We start from the raw sequence: 17,595 nt of genomic DNA, 5'->3' as shown, positions 1-17,595 counted from the left end.
CCAGAGCAACAAAGATTCTTACATAATGGCAACAGGGATGTCTTTCCACTGAATACTGACCAGGCCTGCATGTGCAGGAACCATATTGCACATCTGTCTGTCCACGCCAAGGACATATTTATTGGTAGTGGATAAATTGAGCCTCCAGAGCCAGAGCTGGTGTATCTGAGTGCCAGGTGCTGGGTGGTGGAGGGGACAGGGTGGGAGGCTTTGTTCTCCAGGCACATCTGGGTCAGTCAGCATCTAGACACGGGGAGCAGTCTAGCAAGGATCCAATCTTCTTTGGCTCTCATGCCACCGTTGCACAGGACACTCCCACCCATCCCACCCCAGTTTCCTATTATTATTTTCTGGCATGAATTCAGTCGGCCAAAGAGCTGCGCTCTCCCTCAAATCTGGGGTTCAGAGGCAATAACTTGATCCAGTTCTGATAAGATGTATTAGTTATGGAATTAAAAATAGAAAAGTGGAAGAAGAGTTGGTTTTTATACCCTGCTTTTCACCCCACAACAGGCACCCTTGGAGGGAGGTGGGGCTGAGAGAACCCTGACGGATATGCCCTGGGAGAACAGCACTAGGACTAGCTCAAGGACTCCCAGCTGGCTGTATGTGGAGAAGGAGGGAATCAAACCCGGTTCTCCAGAGTAGAGGCCACAGCGGGTGGAAGAGGACAGCGGGTCTGCCTCTCCCAACAGACCACTTTTAAGAGCTTTGGGCTCTCAAAAAACAAATCTCCTGGTGGCCCCTGGTCCGAAACAGGGGTACCTTTCCTCAACCACGGCTGGTGCCCAAGAGCCTTCCCCCTGGATACACACAATCTTCCAGGGAAGGGGGGGGGAAGACTTTGGAGTTGTCCAAACCCCAAAATTAAATCTCTATCAACAAGGGGGGGCGGAGATGTAAGCTCACCCCAAGATCGCATCCCCTGTATCCCATTTCAAACGCTGAATTTCCTCACCAAAATAGCTTTCTTTGGGAGCGGTGTGGGTGACATATTTGGCCAGTTCTCTGTTTAGCACAAGCTGCCCCAGGAAATCCCCAGGGTCTTTCTCCAGAGCAACAACAGATGAAGCTGCTGTTCAGGGAGGCCGTTCTTCCTCCTCCGGCTGAAGCGCTAAACCCAAACCCGTTCAGCGCAGCAGAATTTTTTCCTCATCCCAGGGAACGAGGAAAGGAGCTGACAGGGGAAGGGCTGAGAAACCAAGCCACAAGATTTCACTAAAAGAGGAGAAAATACGTCGAGTCCTTCGAACGTGGCCCAAGGCATGTCTGCTCCTAAGCCAGGCCCACCAAAGGGGGGGAAGCTGAACAAGGGAAGAGGACAGAGGCCTTCTGAAAGGAATTTTGGGAGGGCTTTCTGTGAGCCGGCGGGACAAGACAGCCCCAGATTTCTCCTAGGATGGTTTGCCTTCCTCTGGCTACAGGCTGGCTCCCTCCACCAGCCCTGCAAGGGAGGCCACAGGCTTGGCTTCAAGCTCTCTGCTCCCACCCCACTGACCCCGAAGAGAGGAGACAAACTCTCTGCATGAAGGAACCATAGATGCTTGACACCGGTGATCCGCCAAAGAAAACCCATGCCTGGCCAACGCATTTAGGCCAACAGGGCCTTAAAAGGAGGGAGCAATTCCTTTTTGGGGGGAGAGGATGGTTATCTCTATATAGGGTTGTCCGTCTCCAGGTTGGGCCTGTAGATCTCCCAAAATGATTGCCAGGAATCATCTCCACAAGTGCAAACAGCTGCTTTGGAGAGGGACCTCTAAGGGCATTAGACCCTCCTCCCTCTTTGCAAACGCTCTCCTTCCCAGGCACCACCCCAAAATCTCCAGAAGGTGCCAATCCCATGAGCCCAAAGGGTTTTTCTGCCCACGCTTTGTTGTTGTCTTCAAGGGGGTGCAGGACTCCCTCCCTTGTCCCTGACCAACAGCGTGCCCCTCCCTCAGCAGGAATCTTCCAAATCGCTCCAAACTGCTTGGCTCCTCCACGCGGCTAGGGCTGCCCCTCCAGCACAACCTGGTCTGTTTTGGGGTCGCATCGGCTTGCCCGGAACTGGCAATGCTGCCAGGTGGCAGAAACGGGCTTATCCCAACAACTTTCCCCCAGGAAATGAGATTCAGGTGGTGGCCGTGTGGGGTCAGGAGGAGCAGAAAATACACCTTTGCCGACAGCCAAGGGATTGCGGAAAGGCCACGGGACCTTGTGGGGCACTGCTTCGAACTGGCAATGTGGGTTATCACCGCTCACTCCTGCCCTTGGGCTGCCTTTGTGTGGTCTGCTCTCACTACCCTGCGTCCGAATTCCAAAGGCCTCCAGGGGCTCAGGAACGTTGAGGACCCCGGAATGTTTTGGGCCGAGGAGAGACAGTTTTTCAGGAAGAGAATAAATTCCGCCAGTGAAAAGGCAGCAGAGGAAAGAACTTATAGGAGCGGTTGGGGGGCTGTGTATGTGTTTTGTCAAGCTACAAGCCACGTCAGAGAAAGCTCCCTCCCCACCAGGATCTCAGTTGCCCAAAGAACACAAACACAAAGGCTCTGCCACCCCTTGGCACCCGCAGGGTCGGCGTTCCAGTTTTGTTTCTTTTTGTGTTTTTTATTGTAAGTGCAACAAGCAGGCCCATCAAGAGCGTGCTCGCAGATCAGTAAAAAAAGAGAAAGAAAGTCTTTTTAACAACAACAAAAGACAATTAACAGACAATTCTGCAAAAATAAATTACTGTCAGTTCCCCCCTCCCCTCCCTCCCCACCCGGCTTGGCGGGCAGTCCGGGAGCAGATCCTCCGTAAGGCAGCAAGGGTAGGGCGGCTGGCCCGGCCGCACAGGGCGGAAGGAGCTGGAGCCACCCCAGGCTGGGCCCGAGAGCGTCGTTCAAACTGTCTTCGGCCTCTCCCATGGACCGTGCAGCTGGCCGGGGGCCCGCCGGCCACTTCTCTTCCTGGCCAGGCGAGGGCTGTGGGAGGCGGAGCTTCGGCGAGCGCCCACCTCCAGGCCCCGCCTGCCGCCTGGCAGCATTGCCAGTTCTGGGCGAGCAGATGCGACCCCCCGACTTGGGGGGTGGGGGCAGTGTGCGGTTTGGCCCCTTGGCACTTAGCCAGAGTCCTCTGCCGACGCCTCTAGCCGAGGCGGCTGCTGCTGTGCTTCCGCCTGCGGCCCGGCCTCCTCTTCCTCCATGGCCATCTCCTGGGACAAAGGCGGCAGGCCGCTCTGCCCGCTGCTGCCCTCCTCCATCGGCACCGGCTCCAGCAGCAGGCCGTTCAGCTCCATGTCGTGGATCTCCACGTCGTACGGCGGGGTGACTTTGGAGGTGGGGTTGCTGCCGCACTCCACACACGCCTGGGGGGAGAGGAGGGAGACGCGCTGAGCGGCTGGGATGCGGCTTCAGAGCTGGGGCCAGCGGACCGTCCCGGTGGCATTCTCCCCCCACCCCCACGCCCACGCCCACGCCCGGGCACAAGTCCTCACCGTGATGTTGATGGCTTTGGGCAGGGTCCCCTTCTGCACCCAGGGGTGCACCTCGGCCAGCTCCTTCTTCTGCTCCTCCGTGAACCGGGGCTGCCGCTTCTGCATCAGCTTCTCCCGATCCTCCCGGAGCACCGTCTCCATGTCCCTGCGGGGGGGAAGGGGACGGAAGGGCATCAGGCACCTGTCCCCAGCTGACCTTTGGGGGAGGAGCTACGGCTAATGGAACGGGGACACCTGGGCTGCAGCAGAGACGGTGCAGAATAAGGCCACCGGATGCTTCTACTAGCAGGAGCCTTACGCTCTGGGTCTAGCCAAGCCTCTGGAGAAAGGTCGCCAGGGAATCCTTACGGGCTTTGGACGGGATGCCCACAAAGGGGGGCTTTGCTGATTTACTCTACTGCAACACACACACAGTCTCTCAGCAAAAGAAGAAGCGGGATCCCGTTCTGACCACAACGGCAGCTCCCCCTCAAAAGGGGACACACCAGCACAAAACTCCCAGCAACACCTTTAGAGTCTCACTGGAGGGTGGGCTTCTGAGACACTCCTGGGCCCGGTTAGCCCCTCCCCATCCGGAGTCATCCGGCCAGGTGGGAGTCCCGGGGACCCAGTTGAGAGGGGCTTTCCCCAGCTGCAGGGCGGATGCTTCCTGCCCGGCCCCGGCCTTCTCACCTGGTGGGCAGCTGGTAGGTCATCATGACCTTGTCGTCGGTGTTGGCCATCAGCAGCCAGATGGGGTCCTGCAGGACGTACTTCATGAAGTGCTCGTTGTCCTCCGCCTCGGCCCGCTTCTTGCCCCGCAGGTCGTTCTCCGAGGAGTCGATGCTGCCAAAGTACTTGCTGGTGTGGCTGCTCTTGCTGCTGGCTGCAGGGGAGAGTCCGCCAGGAGGCCGTGAGGACCAGGAAGCACCAGCAGCGGCTCGGCTCTGCTCTGCTCTGCATGTTGCCCTTCCACCCCCACTAGAAGAAAGGCTGAGGGGGCGTCTCTTGGGAGGAGACGAGGGCCCGAGGCAGAGCCAGCCCCCGCTCTTCAGCACAGCCGTCCTGACCATGGGAGCTACAAGCACGCAACACATTCCCCGTGTTCTTTTCAGGCAGCTCTCCCTCCCCAGCTGGGTGGCATTCCCTGAACCTGCCACAGAAGGCCCTCCCGAGGACCCCCAGGAGACAAGCAAGGCAGGAGTAGTGGAGATGGACCCCCCAGCCCCTGCAGGGCCAAGCTAGCCAGCGGGGCAGGCCGATGGGCTCGGCTCGGCTCTTGGGGGACCCAGGCAGGGACGTGACTCACTGGTGCCGCTGGCGGAGGTGCTGCCCCTGTTGGATCCGGACCCCATGGAGCCTGAGGCGGCAGAGCCGCTGCCGGAAGCCGCTGAGCCCGTGCCGGAGCGAGAGTCCTCCTGCAGCAGCAGGTCCAGGAGGTCGCTGGAGCTGGAGAGGGCGTCGTTGTTGGAGGAATCGTGCGCTTCTGCCTGCAGGGAGGGGGGAGGGGGGAGGCGGGAGGGTCGGTCAGCAGGAACAAGCGGCTCCCAAGCCCCTCCTCGCGAGCACAAGGTGAAGAGGGGCAGACTTCCTTCCCACTCCCTGCCTTTCACTACCCGAAGGAGTCCCGAAGCTGCTTATAACGGCCCTTCCCTTCCTCTCTGGGGCTGCGGTGGGGCCGAGACCTCTGGCAAAAGACTCGCCCGAGGCCTCTCCGCTTGGCTGCATGTGGGAAGCCGGGAACCGAACTGGGCCCTCCAGATCAGGCTCCGCTGCTCTTTCACCAGCGCCCTGCTGGATCCACCCGCAGCTCCTTCCCAGGATCTCGGGCCTCTGTTTTTAAAAGGGAGCGGAGGGGAGGGAAGGGGGAGAGCTGGGGAGGACCCGGCCAGGCAGGGCTCACCATGCACGTCTCCTTCTGCGGGTTGAGTTCGCCGGCCAGGCCTTGACCGTTGGCGACGCCGGCCCAGTCTCCGGGGGTCCCGGCCAGCCCCGCCTGGCTGCCGCTGGCTCCTTCTGGGCGGTCGCAGCCCTTGGGCATCTCTTCCATCTGCAGGAGGTTGAGCTGCAGTGGGGAGCTGCAGCGGGACTCGAAGAGGGGGGACTCGGCCTGCTCGGGCTGGCTCAAGGAGTGCGGGGTGGAGGAGCGGGAGGGCACCTGAGTGCCGGCTTCAGGCCCGGGGGTGGGCATGCCGCCCGGCTGAGGGCCGAAAGGGAAAAGGGGCCCGCCGGGGAAGTACGACGGGGCCATGGGGCTGCTCATCTGGGGGAACATGTAGTTGGGCAGGACCAGGGCGACCATGGGGGTGACCATAGGCGTGGGGAAAGGGGCGGTGGGCAGCGTGTTCTGGGAGGGCTCCGCGGAGGGGGAGGCGCCGGGCCGAGGGGGAAAGACGGGGATGGGGTAGGTGGGCATGACGGCCGGGTAGGGCATGGCGGGCAGGCTGGCTTGGGAGGCGCCCGAGGGGGGCCAGGAGGGGGCGGCGGGGGCGCTCAGCGCCTGTGGTGGAGCGGCAGAGTTCTGTGGGGAGCTGGTGCTGTCCGAGGATCTGTTCTGCTTGACGCGCTTGGCCTTCGACTTCCTGCTCCGGCCGCGGCAGCCAGGACCACGGGGGGCCCCCTGGCGCGGGCCTTTGTGCCCTGAGGAAACAGGAAGGACTGAAGTCAGTGAGGGAGGCCCTTTCTCCTCTGCCAGACCCCCAACTCTAGAGTTGGAAGGGACCTCCAGGGACATCTAGTCCAACCCCCTGCACAATGCAGGAAACTCACAACTACCCCTCCCTCTTGACCCCAATTCAATGCCCAGATGCTGCTGCTGCTGAAGAACATCCAAAGGAGGAGAACCCTTCACCTCCCGAGGAAGCGCTATCCCTGTCAGGAACGCCTTCCGGATGTTAAGCCGAAAATCCTTTTACATTGATTTCAGCCCCCTGGCTCTGGTCCCTCCTCCTCGAGCCCGTGCCCAGCGTGGGGCCTGCCTTACCTCGCTCAGCGTGGGGCCCGGCCTGGCGCAGCTCCTGCCAGCTGATTCCCGAGGGGGAGTTGAAGACGTGGAGCTGGCTGAGGTCCTTGAAGCGGGTGAGGAAGGCCTGCTCCTCCTTCTGGGTGTGGATCGAGAGCACCTCCTTGGTCAGCCCCACCTTGCGATACTGCTGCTCCCGGTCCGGGGTGACGCTGGGAGGCGGGGCCGGGGGGGTGGCGCTGGGGGCCGCCTCTTCCATCATGACAATGTCTGCAGAGGGGAGAGAGAAACGACAAACAAAGGGGGGTCAATCCCACACGCTGCCTGCTCCTGCCTGCTGTTTTCCCCGACAGACCACCGCCCCGCCGAACTTGGGATGCCTCCCCTGGTGCATGCTGGGAATCTGCAAGCCTGGCTTCTGAAGCCATTGCTCATGGGAGGTCGGGCAGACGAAGCAGGGGTTAAGGATGCGGCCCGGACACGGGAGGCAGAGCCTGGGAGTGACTGGCGGTCTAAGCCAGGAGAGGGCCCAACTACTGCAAGGGCCGACATTTCCCAGCATGGGGGGGGGGGGGACTACACAGGGGGAGGAGACTGAATGCCTGTTTTGTGCCCAGGCTCCCTTGTGTTCAAGCGGCCTGCAGCTGAATATCGGCCAAGGCACTTAAGCATTTGAGCCAGCCACAAAGGTCTTTAGGTGGGACGGTGGTGGACACAGCTGCTTTCCAAGCAGATGACTGCAGTTAAATTCTTGGGCCAAAGGTCCACTGGTTGCCCTGACCTGGCTGGCCCAGGCTAGCCCAAATCTTGTCAGACCTCAGCAGGGCTGGCCCTGGCCTGTACTTGGTGGGGGGATGGCCGAGGCAGCCCAAGGTGGCTCTGCCCATCCCTTGCCCGTCTCCAGGGCACTTTCTGCCACTATGAGAAGCCACCTGGACCGGAATGGCCGAGGCCAGGGCGACTTCACCAGGAGCAGGGAAGTTAAGCTGGGCCGGTCCTGGTCAGCACTTGGACAGGAAGCGACACGGAGACAGGCAGTGGCCAACCACGGCCTCCTGCTTGTCTCCGGCCTTGAAACCCACCCCGGTGGGGAGGTTGCGGTCAGCTGGCTGCAGCTTGGCAGGACCTTCTGCCGCTGAAGAGGCACAACCCAGAATTGCCCACCCGGCGTTCTGAACAGCAGCTAGTCCGACATGACGGGGTTTGCTCTGCACTATGCCCCGAGGAGACCTCCAGAGAGGGTGCCCAGTCTTGCAGGGCTCTGTCCTCTCCTCCCCCATCTCCAGAGGGCAACTTCTGCATGCCCAGATCTTTGCCCACGGCTGATTCGAGGAGCTCCCCACCCACGTGCAAACCCAGAGAGAACGGCTCTTCCCTCCCGCATTTGAAAAAACAGAAAAACATGGAGGGCAAACGGCGTCTTCGGGGAAAAAGAAAGATTTCTGAGCTGCCAACACCACCACCACCGAGAGAAACGGGGAAGGGGGAGGAGAGCTCTTGCAGAGCTGCCCCCTTAGCCTGCTCCAGGGAGGGGTGCGTGTGGTGAAAGCAGGCAGGACAGAGGGCACAACAACCCAGGAGCGGCAAATATCCCAGGCCGATGTTGCACGGGTAAAGCTCAAGGGCTGAAGGCGCAGCCGACTAAGGCAGAGCAGCCTGTCGGGGTCTGCAAGACATCACAAAACCCGGAGAGGATTTTTTAAAAGACAGAAGCCGGAAAGGGAAGAAGGAATCTGAGCTGGTTCTGCCTGGCCCCTCTCCCGGAGGTTGCTGAGCAGCAGTTTGAAGTCCAAAGGGGAGCGCCCCCTTGTATCTGCAGGCCCCCTGAAGAGCGATTCAGGGCGGGCGCACCCAAGATGTTTAAAACGAACTCAAAGGAGAGGAATCAAGAGGGTGGCTGAGCTGGACCAGCAATGAGACACCGACGGAGACCTGAGAGTCCTGCTGCTCAAGGGCAGGGGGTGCACTGGGGGGGGGGGGCATCTGCAGGAGACGGCCCCTTCCTGGGAAGGCCTTTAGGGCCACGGAGAGGGCAGCAGGCGAAGAAGGGAAGGACGAGAGCAAATAGGGCAGCCGATCCAAGCTGTGGCAGGCGGGCACTGGGAATCAGTCGAGCCCCCTGAACAGAACGGGCTGCAAAAGGGCAAAAGAGTTTTCCACCCCCAGGCCCCAGAATGCTCCTGAGGACTGCCTGCATAGGCCCAAACTTTGGGGGCATCCCCCCTCCCCCATCTCTGGCTGGCCAGATGCTGCTGGAAGAAGAGGCCAGCCAAGAGCTATTCTGTCTCGGGACACGGAGGCCACCACAGCGAAGGGGCCGGCCGGAGGCTGTGAGCTACGCATTGAGGGACGAAGGACCTCTGCTTCTGCTACCGGCTGAGGAAGCAAAAGAGCCAAGCCCCCCCCACCTCGCGGCGGCAGTGAGGGGTGAAGCAGTTAGCGGCGTCTCCCCTCGGCCCCTCCGCTACACTTTCCAAGCTCTCCCCGCCTCCTCCCACCCCCACCCCACCCTGGTGATTCAACCCCCCCCCCAAAAAAAAGCATGGCTCTCCACCTCCCATACCCGACTCAGGGGGCTTCTTGTCTCCCACGTGGACGATGGTACTGCTGAAGCTACACTGACTGGTCACGGAGACCACGCTCTCGGCTTTGCTAGGCAAGGCCAAGGGCGTGAGCGGGCCTCCGACCACGGCAGCTGCTGCCGTCCCAGGCTCTTCCCTCTTGGGCTGGCTCTCCGCGGTCGGCAGCATTTCCTCCGGAACATCTGTTCAAAGAGACAACGGTGCGTTAGCGTCGGGGCGGGGGCGGGGGAAGCAAAACGGGGCGGCCTCAACAAGCGGGGGTCCCTCAAGAGTGCCGACCGGCGAGAAAGGACGTCAAGAGATCGGGGGACTGGCCCGTGGAGCCTGCCTGGATGAAGCGTCAAGAGCACGGCCAGCACCGAGGGAGAAGCGCGGCGCTGCTGGCCAACTCCCTACGGCAGCCAGATTTCCAGAGAGAAGGAGAGAGAGCACGGAACAGCAGGGCTGGGCACCAAGCGCTGGGGAGGGGGAGGAGGGAGGGCAGAAAATAAGCTCCAGGGGAGGGGGGAGGGAGAGAGGGGGACCTACCACACAGTACAGGTAAGGGGGGGGAGGGGGAATCACCTTTGCTCAGACAGGTCCCCTCCTCGCCCACTTTCTGCTTGTCATCATCGGAATTGGAGGACGTGGTGTACGAGGAAGAGCCGCATTTGCGTTTCACGCGGCTGGGGATGTTGCAGCTCTCCAGGTACCTGTTTGGGAAGGGAAGCCGAGAGAGCGGGGAGGTTAGGGAAGGGCCTGCTAGTGGGAAGGAGCCTCCCTGCAGGGCTAGCGCTATAGTGGGAAGGAGCCTCCCTGCAGGGCTAGCGCTATAGTGGGAAGGAGCCTCCCTGCAGGGCTGGCGCTAGTCACTCAAACTCACCAGGAAGAGGCTGCTGTGGCCACCCCAGAGAACCCGGAAAGACATTGCATTGAGTGTCCCTGACGGGGATGGCCCAGGATAGCCGGATCTTGCTGACAACGGCCGACCCTTCTGGCTGCTCTGAAACCCTCCCAGTCACTATGAAGTTCTGCCTAGGCGCTACGCCGACCTGAAGCACAACATGCCGTCCGGTTTCTCGGACTTTGCCTCCCCCGAATTAAAAGGGAAAAGGAAGGAAACAAAAAGGGCCGAGAAAACCGGAGCTCACAGGCGCCTGGAGCTGGAAGGGGCCCTGCTGTCTCTTCCTGCTGCCCCACAGCTGAGCCAGGGGGGTGGAGTCTCACCTGATGATCCCGTCCAGGCAGTTGATCTGCTGGTAGGAGTAGTTGGACGGCTCCTTCCGCACGGACTCCTCCGAGGTGGCTGCCTTCCCGGCCCTCTCCAGCTCCCGCAGGGACTCCCTCGGCTGGATACTACGCTTGGCCGGGGCTTCCAGGGCTGGAAAAAGGAAGCGGGGGGTGGGGGTGGGTTACAGAGGTTACAACTGGGTCCGATGCACACCCAAAGCCCCAGGAAAGCACATGAAGCTGCCTTATACCAAATCAGCCCTTCTGGTCCATCGGGGCAAAAGACACACCCGCCCAATCCCGCTCACAGCACCTCCCCACCTCACCTGCGCGGGTGTGCTTGGCGGATTGGGGCCTGACTCGGGATTCAATGAAGACCTTCTGGCCCTGGTTCTTCACCATGTGCACGTCCTTGCAGATCTCCTGAAAGGTCATCTGTGGTCGAGCAGGGAGAAGAGTCAGAGCTGCCCACGGTCTTCCCCACATCCCGCTCACCAGCTTCAAGCCCCGCCCTCTGCTCCCCAATTCATGGCTCTGAGAGAAAGCCTTGCTGCAAACCTTGTGACCAACCCCCCCCCCCCCCCCAGGTGTCCTTGGACCCACGGGGCACCCTTTCCAGAAGCCCCCCTTCCCCCAACTCCCCGGATCTGTCCAGGGAAAGAGGGAGTTGTCCCAGTGGGGACCAGGTGCCTCTGCCCACCCCCCCCATGAACCCCTGGCTCCATCACAGCTGGGCCTTAAGGATCACGTTCCTGTGCTTCCTGGATCCCCAGAACACTGTCCTGCAAGGCGGGCTTCCCGCTCCCCAGCCTCCCGCGCAAGCACACGCCCTCACCGGCCGCACGGCTTGCGCCTCCTCATTGGGGACGCCGTTGCTGTCGCTGGAGGACGCGATGCTCAGGAAATGCTCGTGGGAGGCGTTGCTCCCGAGGCTGCAGAGCCCTGCGGATCCGCTGCTGTGCACCGGCTGCAAAGGAAGGAGGGCAGTGAGAGCCTGCCGCAGGGGCGGGGGCGGGAGGGGGGGAAGGAAGGGGCCAAGGGGGAAGGGGCCAAGGGGGAAGGGGCCGTTCCTCACCTGCAGCAGGAGGCGGTGGATCTGCTCAGACAGCTCCTGGATGTCCTGCTCCACAGGTTTCACCTTTGGCGTTTTCGGGGCGGTGAAGACGTCCTCGTTGAGGGGACCCCTGGGGAGAGCAGAGGGGGAGAGGGGAACCGGGTGAGGGGAGATCTCACGGCAGCAAGTTCTACCCTCTGATGATGCCCTACATCAGGGGTAGTCAACCTGTGGTCCTCCAGATGTTCATGGACTACAATTCCCATGAGCCCCTACCAGCGTTCGCTGGCAGGGGCTCATGGGAATTGTAGTTCATGAACATCTGGAGGACCACAGGTTGACTACCCCTGCCGTAAGGTACGGGGGTGTCCCCCCCCCCCCCCCTCTCTCTCTCTCTCTCTCTCTCTCTCTCTCTCTCTCTCTATATATATATATATATATATATATATATAGATAGATAGATATAGATATATAGATATAGATATAGATATATAGATATAGATATAGATATATATAAACACAGTTAAATTTGAAGAGAACTAAATCAGATACGATGATGAGTGTGAGGGAAGAGAGTTAGGGCAAGACAACCCCCCTCCCCCCCCCCAAATATAGAGTCTCGCCCCCCCCTATCGGATACTCACGTCCGCACTTTGTGCCTGCCCATGATGAAGGAGACCTTTCGGCTCCAGGGGTTGACGAAGCTGGACCAGCTGGTGTCGATGGTGACGTATTCGCCGTTGCGGGCGCAGAAGCGGATGGGCGAGTGGTCGAAGGGCTGGCCGCCATACTGCAGGACTGGAGGAGAGGAAGGGGGTGAGAGGGGGCTGCAGGCACCGCCACCCCCAGCCCCACCGAGCCCTCGCCGCGCCTGAGCACTTCCGGCAGAGACCGGCCGCGTGGCCCCTTCCCTTCCCGGGGGACTCACTTTTCTTGTGGATGGCCAGCATCAGAGGCCGGTCCTCAGGGTGCAGGTAGAAGAGGACGGGGGTCCCGATCAGGTCTTGGGGGAGGTAGCCGAGCAGAGGGGCAGCCCTGAAAGGGAAGAGCGGACCAGCGGTCAACAATGGGCAGCACACAGTTCAGAATCTGCTTCACCGATATCTCACCTTCCTCCCCAAAGGGGACCTAACATGGATGATGGAAAGGCCATCTCCTCCTTTCATCCTCACAACAACCCAGTGAGGTAGGCTGAGTCAAAAGGGTGCAGACCGGCCCAAAGGCACCCAAGCAAGATTCCCCCTATCAACTTGGGGATCCAAATCTGCCTCTCCCTGCTCTAAACCCGACTGGCTTGCAGACTTAAATGGAGCAAGACCGAAGGCCCATCCCGAACCATGACTGTGGAGCCTGAAGTAGGAAGACCCTCCCACTGAGGTGATGGACAACCCAAGTCCTCCAATGAACCCAGCTGCCAGGAGAGGAGAGGAGAGGGCCCCTCCCTGAACCCCCATCCCGACCCCCCTTGCCTAGATGTCCTCTAGATTCCTTACCGTTCATCCACATCCTGGAATAAGCAGCTGGGAGTATGTCTGGTGGTGAAGATTCTCTTATCCGGAGGAATTCTGGGTGCTTCAGGGGAGAAAGGTCAAGAAGGCAGCACGGGGTTAGAACAGGCCCTTCGGAAAGCGACATTCGTTCCCCTGCATCTGAGGAGAGGGGCTCTGTCCTCCGACCAGCAGTGCACCCCCCAAAGCAAGGAACTATCTTTGTCTGGGATGGGGGAAGTGTCACCGGTAGCGGGAATGACCTCTGGGACACAACCCAGTGTGGGAAAGGCTCTGACAAAGGAACCTCTGTCCGTTTTTTCTACTCTGACTCTTGAGAGCGGGGGAACCCCTTGGGCATGAAATTGGGGTCACTGTGGGCAGGCAGGGAGCTGTGAGTGTCCTGCACAGTGCAGGGGGTTGGACTAGATGACCCTGGAGGCCCTTTCCAACGATATCATTCTATGATTCTATTCCAAAAATCTTATTGGACTCTAAGCTGCTACTGGAATCTATCTGTTAAAAAAAGGAGACAGATGCAGGGTGTCACTCAGTCTAGTCTACACTGGGGTTAGCCAAACAGGGGGGCTCTTCAGAAGTCCATGGACTACAATTCCCATGAGCCCCTGCCAGCACGAGCCATCACCCCTGGTCTATCCCATTTCCTGCCAAGCGCAGGATGCCCGCTGATACAGATTAACCCTCTCTGCTCCTGCCCTCGTGTGGTCAGATGGGGAATAGGTCACAGGATGCAAATTCACTGGGCTGCAGAGACCTCACAGCTCTGCCAGAGGCTGACCAAATTTCGCCCTGACCTGGATGGGCCAGGCTAGCCCGTTCTCCTGAGACCTGAGAAGCTAAGCGGGGCTGTCCCTGGATGGGAGACCACTGAGGAAGGCTCTGCTCGCCCCTTGCCCTGACCACCTCTGAAGGGAAGAAAGGAAGGCCCGACCCTTCACACTGCCCCTCTGCTTCTGCCCGGCCTCCTCCTCCTCACCTTCGTAGCCAGAGTGGATGCGCTCGGCGATCAGCAGGCAGCAGGGCTGTCCTTCGGCGTTGTCCGAGTCGCGCACTTTGGTCAGGTACGGCGTGAGCCGGAAGGGGTAGTAGCGTAGCTCTTGCCCACTCTTGTGGCCTCCGCTGAGAAACAAATGCCTGCAATAAGACCAGAGGCCAGAGGAGACCAGGACGACCAGAACAACACAGAGAACGGGGGACCCTGCGGCCCCCCACGCCCCTTCCCTTAACCCACCCTGCCCCCCATGCACAGAGTACCACCACCACCACCACCACCACCACCACAGCAGCACCCAGAGCCTGCCCCACCTTCTTCCCGGCAGGGCTGGGCAGTCTCTCTCTACCCGCTAGGTCAGCTGGTCTCTGGACCGCTGCACTTAACTCTTAGGCTTGCTCTCCCTGTGGGACTTTTACTCAGGCATCTTGCCTCGCCCTTGGTTAGCTGACTCTCGCCACAACCCTGCTGCGCTAAACCCATTTCACGGTTGGACAAACTGAGGGAGAGCACACACACGTGGCCCCAGGACCCGCACCCATGCCCTCACAGCGCCTGAAACCTGAACCCAGGGCTCAAGCCTTATTTTGGCCAAGCTACTCTTTCTCTCAAGACCATCCTAACTTTGTTAAGGGCTGCGGAGGAAAGGGGAAAGGGCGGGCCGATGAGCCAGCCAGCCAGCCAGCCAGGGAACGTGAAGAAATATTGTGCGTGTGTGGATGCAGAACACAAGGGTCTCTGCTTTGTTGCAGGGCCAGATGTTTCCAAAAGGCTCCCAAAACACAGTTGTGCATGCAAATCCACCAGATCAGAACCCCACACGGCCTTCCTCCCGCACTGGTGGCCCAGGGGAATGGTTCTCGCGATGTTCACCCTCACTGTGAAGCAAGAGATGGGGCAGAGGGGCAGCTCTGTCTGCAAAACTCCCCCGGCCCCCCAGAGCACACCACCGCTAGACACCAACGCAGACCCACTCCCCGCTCCAGATTCCTTCTACCTATCCCCCACACCTTGGGGTCCATCCCAAGATGGAACTCACCTGATGCGGCAGAACACCGATTTCTCTTGGGTGTAGTCCATGGCGGCGGCAGCTAGAAAGACAGAAAGCGAGCGAGAGACAGGTTAGCGGAGAGGAGCAATAAACTGGGACCCTTCCTTGAAACTTCCCCACTTGGTTTGATCCCAACTCTTAGCTGCTTTAGAAGCTGAACAGAGAGGCTGAGAGAGCCCCGAGATTCCTGCTGGGTCAGAACAGCTTTCTCAGTGCCGTGGCAAGCCCAAGGTCACCCAGCTGGCTGCATGTGGAGGAGGAGCAGGGAATCAAACCCAGTTCTCCAGATTAGAAGTCTGCCCTCCTAACCACTACACCAAGCGGGCTCTCTAATGCAGGGGTGGCCAAACTGTTCTCATTCCAAGGGGGCTCTTTGCCGCCCTCTGGGCAGAGGCAACACTTACTGACAGAGGTGCAGACGCTCCAGGAAGGCAAGTGGTACGGCGTGGTGGACCCGTAGAAGATGCTGACGTCTTGTGGTGCCAGGAACTCTGCGAACTTGGCCCCCTTGAAGACGTCCCTCTTGCAGCGCAGGATGAAGGCGGCCTGGTCTGAGATGTAGGCGATCTTCCCCGTGATGAAGGAGACGGCGACGGAGAAGGTATCCTTCGAGAGCAAAAGGTAACGGCAGGGGTTGGATGGGGTAAGGAAGCCATGGCCACGGCAGACCGGCAAGAGGAGTCAAGGGGCCACCGCAGACGAGACCCCAGCAGCAAAGGGGCTGCAGGCCTCACCCCTATTTTGTTTGGGGGATTCCAAATTCACTCACGGGGTTTTTCAGGGTGTACTCCGAGGTGATGTTCTCCAGCTCCTCGATGGTGTACGTGGACATGTCCAGGCTGCAGGGCTGGCTATCGTCAATGGTCCATTGCTGGTAGTAATCTTGGCTGGCTGGAACGGGGAAAGGAAGGAAGGGAACTCAATCCAAGAGCTCCGTGCTGCGGGGGCACCAGACTCTCACTGGGAGGCCCAAACGCTTCCGGAGACGCAAAAAATCCACTTGTCTTGCTCCACTGGAAGCCCACCGAAGCAACCCTGCCTGGCTCCCATCCACAGCCCACTTTGGGGGCTTCGTGAGGTGAGCTGCTGGGAGGGTGCAGTGCCCAGAGGCTCTTACCTTGGACCTGCTTGACACAGGACAAGGCGTACTGCAGGGTGGCCAGGGTCCCCGACTTCCCCTTGCTGCGCTTCTCGGAGGGCAGCCGGATCTTCATCTCCTTCAGCGCCTTCATCAGCTCCTTCTGGGTCTTCACCCGAGCTGACTGCTCACTGCTGCAGGGGCACAAAGGGGGGAAAGGAGAAGAAAATTAGAACCGCGGGCCGAGGCGCTTTGAGGTCCCCCCCCTCCAGTCATGTCCGTACAGAATCTTTCCCCTCCCACGGTTTCGGAGGCAGGAAGTAACACAACACAAAATGCTTTTTAATAATGTTTTTTTGTGTTTTGATCGACCACCTCGCTCCAGCGTGCTCCTATTTACCTTGGCCAAAAGCCCCCTTCCGATTGCTCCCACTGCAGGGGAGGGTGGGATGGGGTCAGTCAAGGAACGGCCGTAGCGTCCTCGTGAGGCGCTTACCTGCAGCCGCTGGTCGAGGGGTTGTCTTGCTCGGAGCTGGCACTGAGGAGGCTGTAGGCGATGGAGCTGCTGGGAGGAGACGGACTCTGCGAATTGGAGCTGGCGAGAGACACAGAGAGGCACGAGGTCAGCCTGGCTGGGGGAGGGGGCGCAGCGGGAGCCACCCTGATGGGGTCCTCCAAAGCTCCTGCCGGGTCCCACCAGCGGAGCGGCTTTGGTGCTTCCTTTGGCGGCTCCCGCCCTTCGGGACTCCCCTGGCAGCCACCCCACCAGAAACCCCAGAATGTCTGGGGAAAGCAGGCGAGCGCTTAGGAGGGGAAGATGGAAGTCCTCACCCTTCATCCTCAGGGCCAGAGGGGATGCTAACCCACCCATGCAGCTGGGCCACTTTAAGAACCCCAGGAAAGCCCTGCTGGATCAGACTAGTCCAGCCAACCCGTTCCTCTGGAGGGCAACAACAGGGCAGAGAGGCTGAGGCCTTCCCTGAAGGTGCCTCCTGGGACCCTGTCCCCTAACTTTTTTTTTTTAATTCCATGAACTCTATGAGTCAGGGATTGACTGCCTCTGAATATGGAGGCTCCCTCTGAGAGCTCTATTCTAGTAACTCAGGACACCTCCTACTCGCTCTTCACGGGTCTGAGGCAAAGGGAAGCCCCAATGCCCGGGGCCGGTCCCTGGCCTCACCCCCTCCACCCTCACCTCTTGTTGCTCTCCGTGGTCTCCAGCAGGGCCGAATCTTTGCCGTTGCCGCTGCTGCGGGAGCTGCTGTGGGAGTCTCCGTGCGACTCGTTGCCGCTGGAGCCGTTGCTGTTGGCGTCCATGTCGTCGTTGGCCTGGCCCTGGGCGTCTCCCCCACGCTGGGCCCGGGCCCGTTGGGGGGCGGCCGAGCCTCCGCTGCCACCGCCGACCCCTTCGTAAGGGTTCGGCCCAGGCTCGCAGCTGGTGCTCATGATGGCTTCTGGGACATGGGCCCCTGCCAGAGGAACCGGGGGGAGAGGCGGGAAGAACGCGGGGACTTCCACGACCGCCAACACGGCGAGGAGGCTTCCGAGGAGGCAGGAAACGGGAGGGTCCGAGAGGGGGTCTCGCAGGCTGGGGCAGCGTGCAGAAGGCTGGATCCGAGAAGAGTCAGTCTTAGGTAATACTGTGGGGGAGGAGACAGATAAGGGGGGGAGAGGAAATCTGATTAAGCAATGAGTCCGGATTAAATGCGAAACCAAATACGCTGCGG

At 60.2% G+C, this 17,595-nt stretch overlaps 1 protein-coding gene across 2 annotated transcripts in view; it reads right to left on the bottom strand.

The window, feature by feature from the left end:
* Positions 1-2,565: 2,565 nt before the first annotated feature.
* Positions 2,566-17,595, bottom strand: part of PER1 (period circadian regulator 1) — a 30,681-nt gene continuing 15,651 nt past the window's right edge. For both annotated transcript variants that reach the window (XM_077313615.1, XM_077313614.1), the window contains exons 2-23: positions 17,064-17,508; positions 16,365-16,463; positions 15,908-16,062; positions 15,560-15,681; positions 15,195-15,396; positions 14,779-14,830; positions 13,725-13,867; positions 12,734-12,812; positions 12,169-12,275; positions 11,885-12,038; positions 11,262-11,370; positions 11,022-11,153; positions 10,513-10,621; positions 10,184-10,337; positions 9,542-9,669; positions 8,959-9,159; positions 6,417-6,665; positions 5,337-6,073; positions 4,743-4,923; positions 4,127-4,319; positions 3,455-3,599; positions 2,566-3,325 (exon numbers count right to left, since the gene is read on the bottom strand). In XM_077313615.1, the coding sequence (XP_077169730.1) occupies positions 3,080-3,325; positions 3,455-3,599; positions 4,127-4,319; positions 4,743-4,923; positions 5,337-6,073; positions 6,417-6,665; positions 8,959-9,159; positions 9,542-9,669; positions 10,184-10,337; positions 10,513-10,621; positions 11,022-11,153; positions 11,262-11,370; positions 11,885-12,038; positions 12,169-12,275; positions 12,734-12,812; positions 13,725-13,867; positions 14,779-14,830; positions 15,195-15,396; positions 15,560-15,681; positions 15,908-16,062; positions 16,365-16,463; positions 17,064-17,314 (3,948 nt within the window). In that variant the 5' untranslated portion in view covers positions 17,315-17,508 and the 3' untranslated portion in view covers positions 2,566-3,079. The remainder of the gene's footprint in view (positions 3,326-3,454; positions 3,600-4,126; positions 4,320-4,742; positions 4,924-5,336; positions 6,074-6,416; positions 6,666-8,958; positions 9,160-9,541; positions 9,670-10,183; positions 10,338-10,512; positions 10,622-11,021; positions 11,154-11,261; positions 11,371-11,884; positions 12,039-12,168; positions 12,276-12,733; positions 12,813-13,724; positions 13,868-14,778; positions 14,831-15,194; positions 15,397-15,559; positions 15,682-15,907; positions 16,063-16,364; positions 16,464-17,063; positions 17,509-17,595) is intronic.

The sequence above is a fragment of the Paroedura picta genome, chromosome 16 (genome assembly GCF_049243985.1).
Source record: "Paroedura picta isolate Pp20150507F chromosome 16, Ppicta_v3.0, whole genome shotgun sequence".
NCBI lineage: Eukaryota > Metazoa > Chordata > Lepidosauria > Squamata > Gekkonidae > Paroedura > Paroedura picta.
Note: the sequence above shows the minus strand (reverse complement) of the source record. Positions and strands in the feature narration are given on the sequence as shown.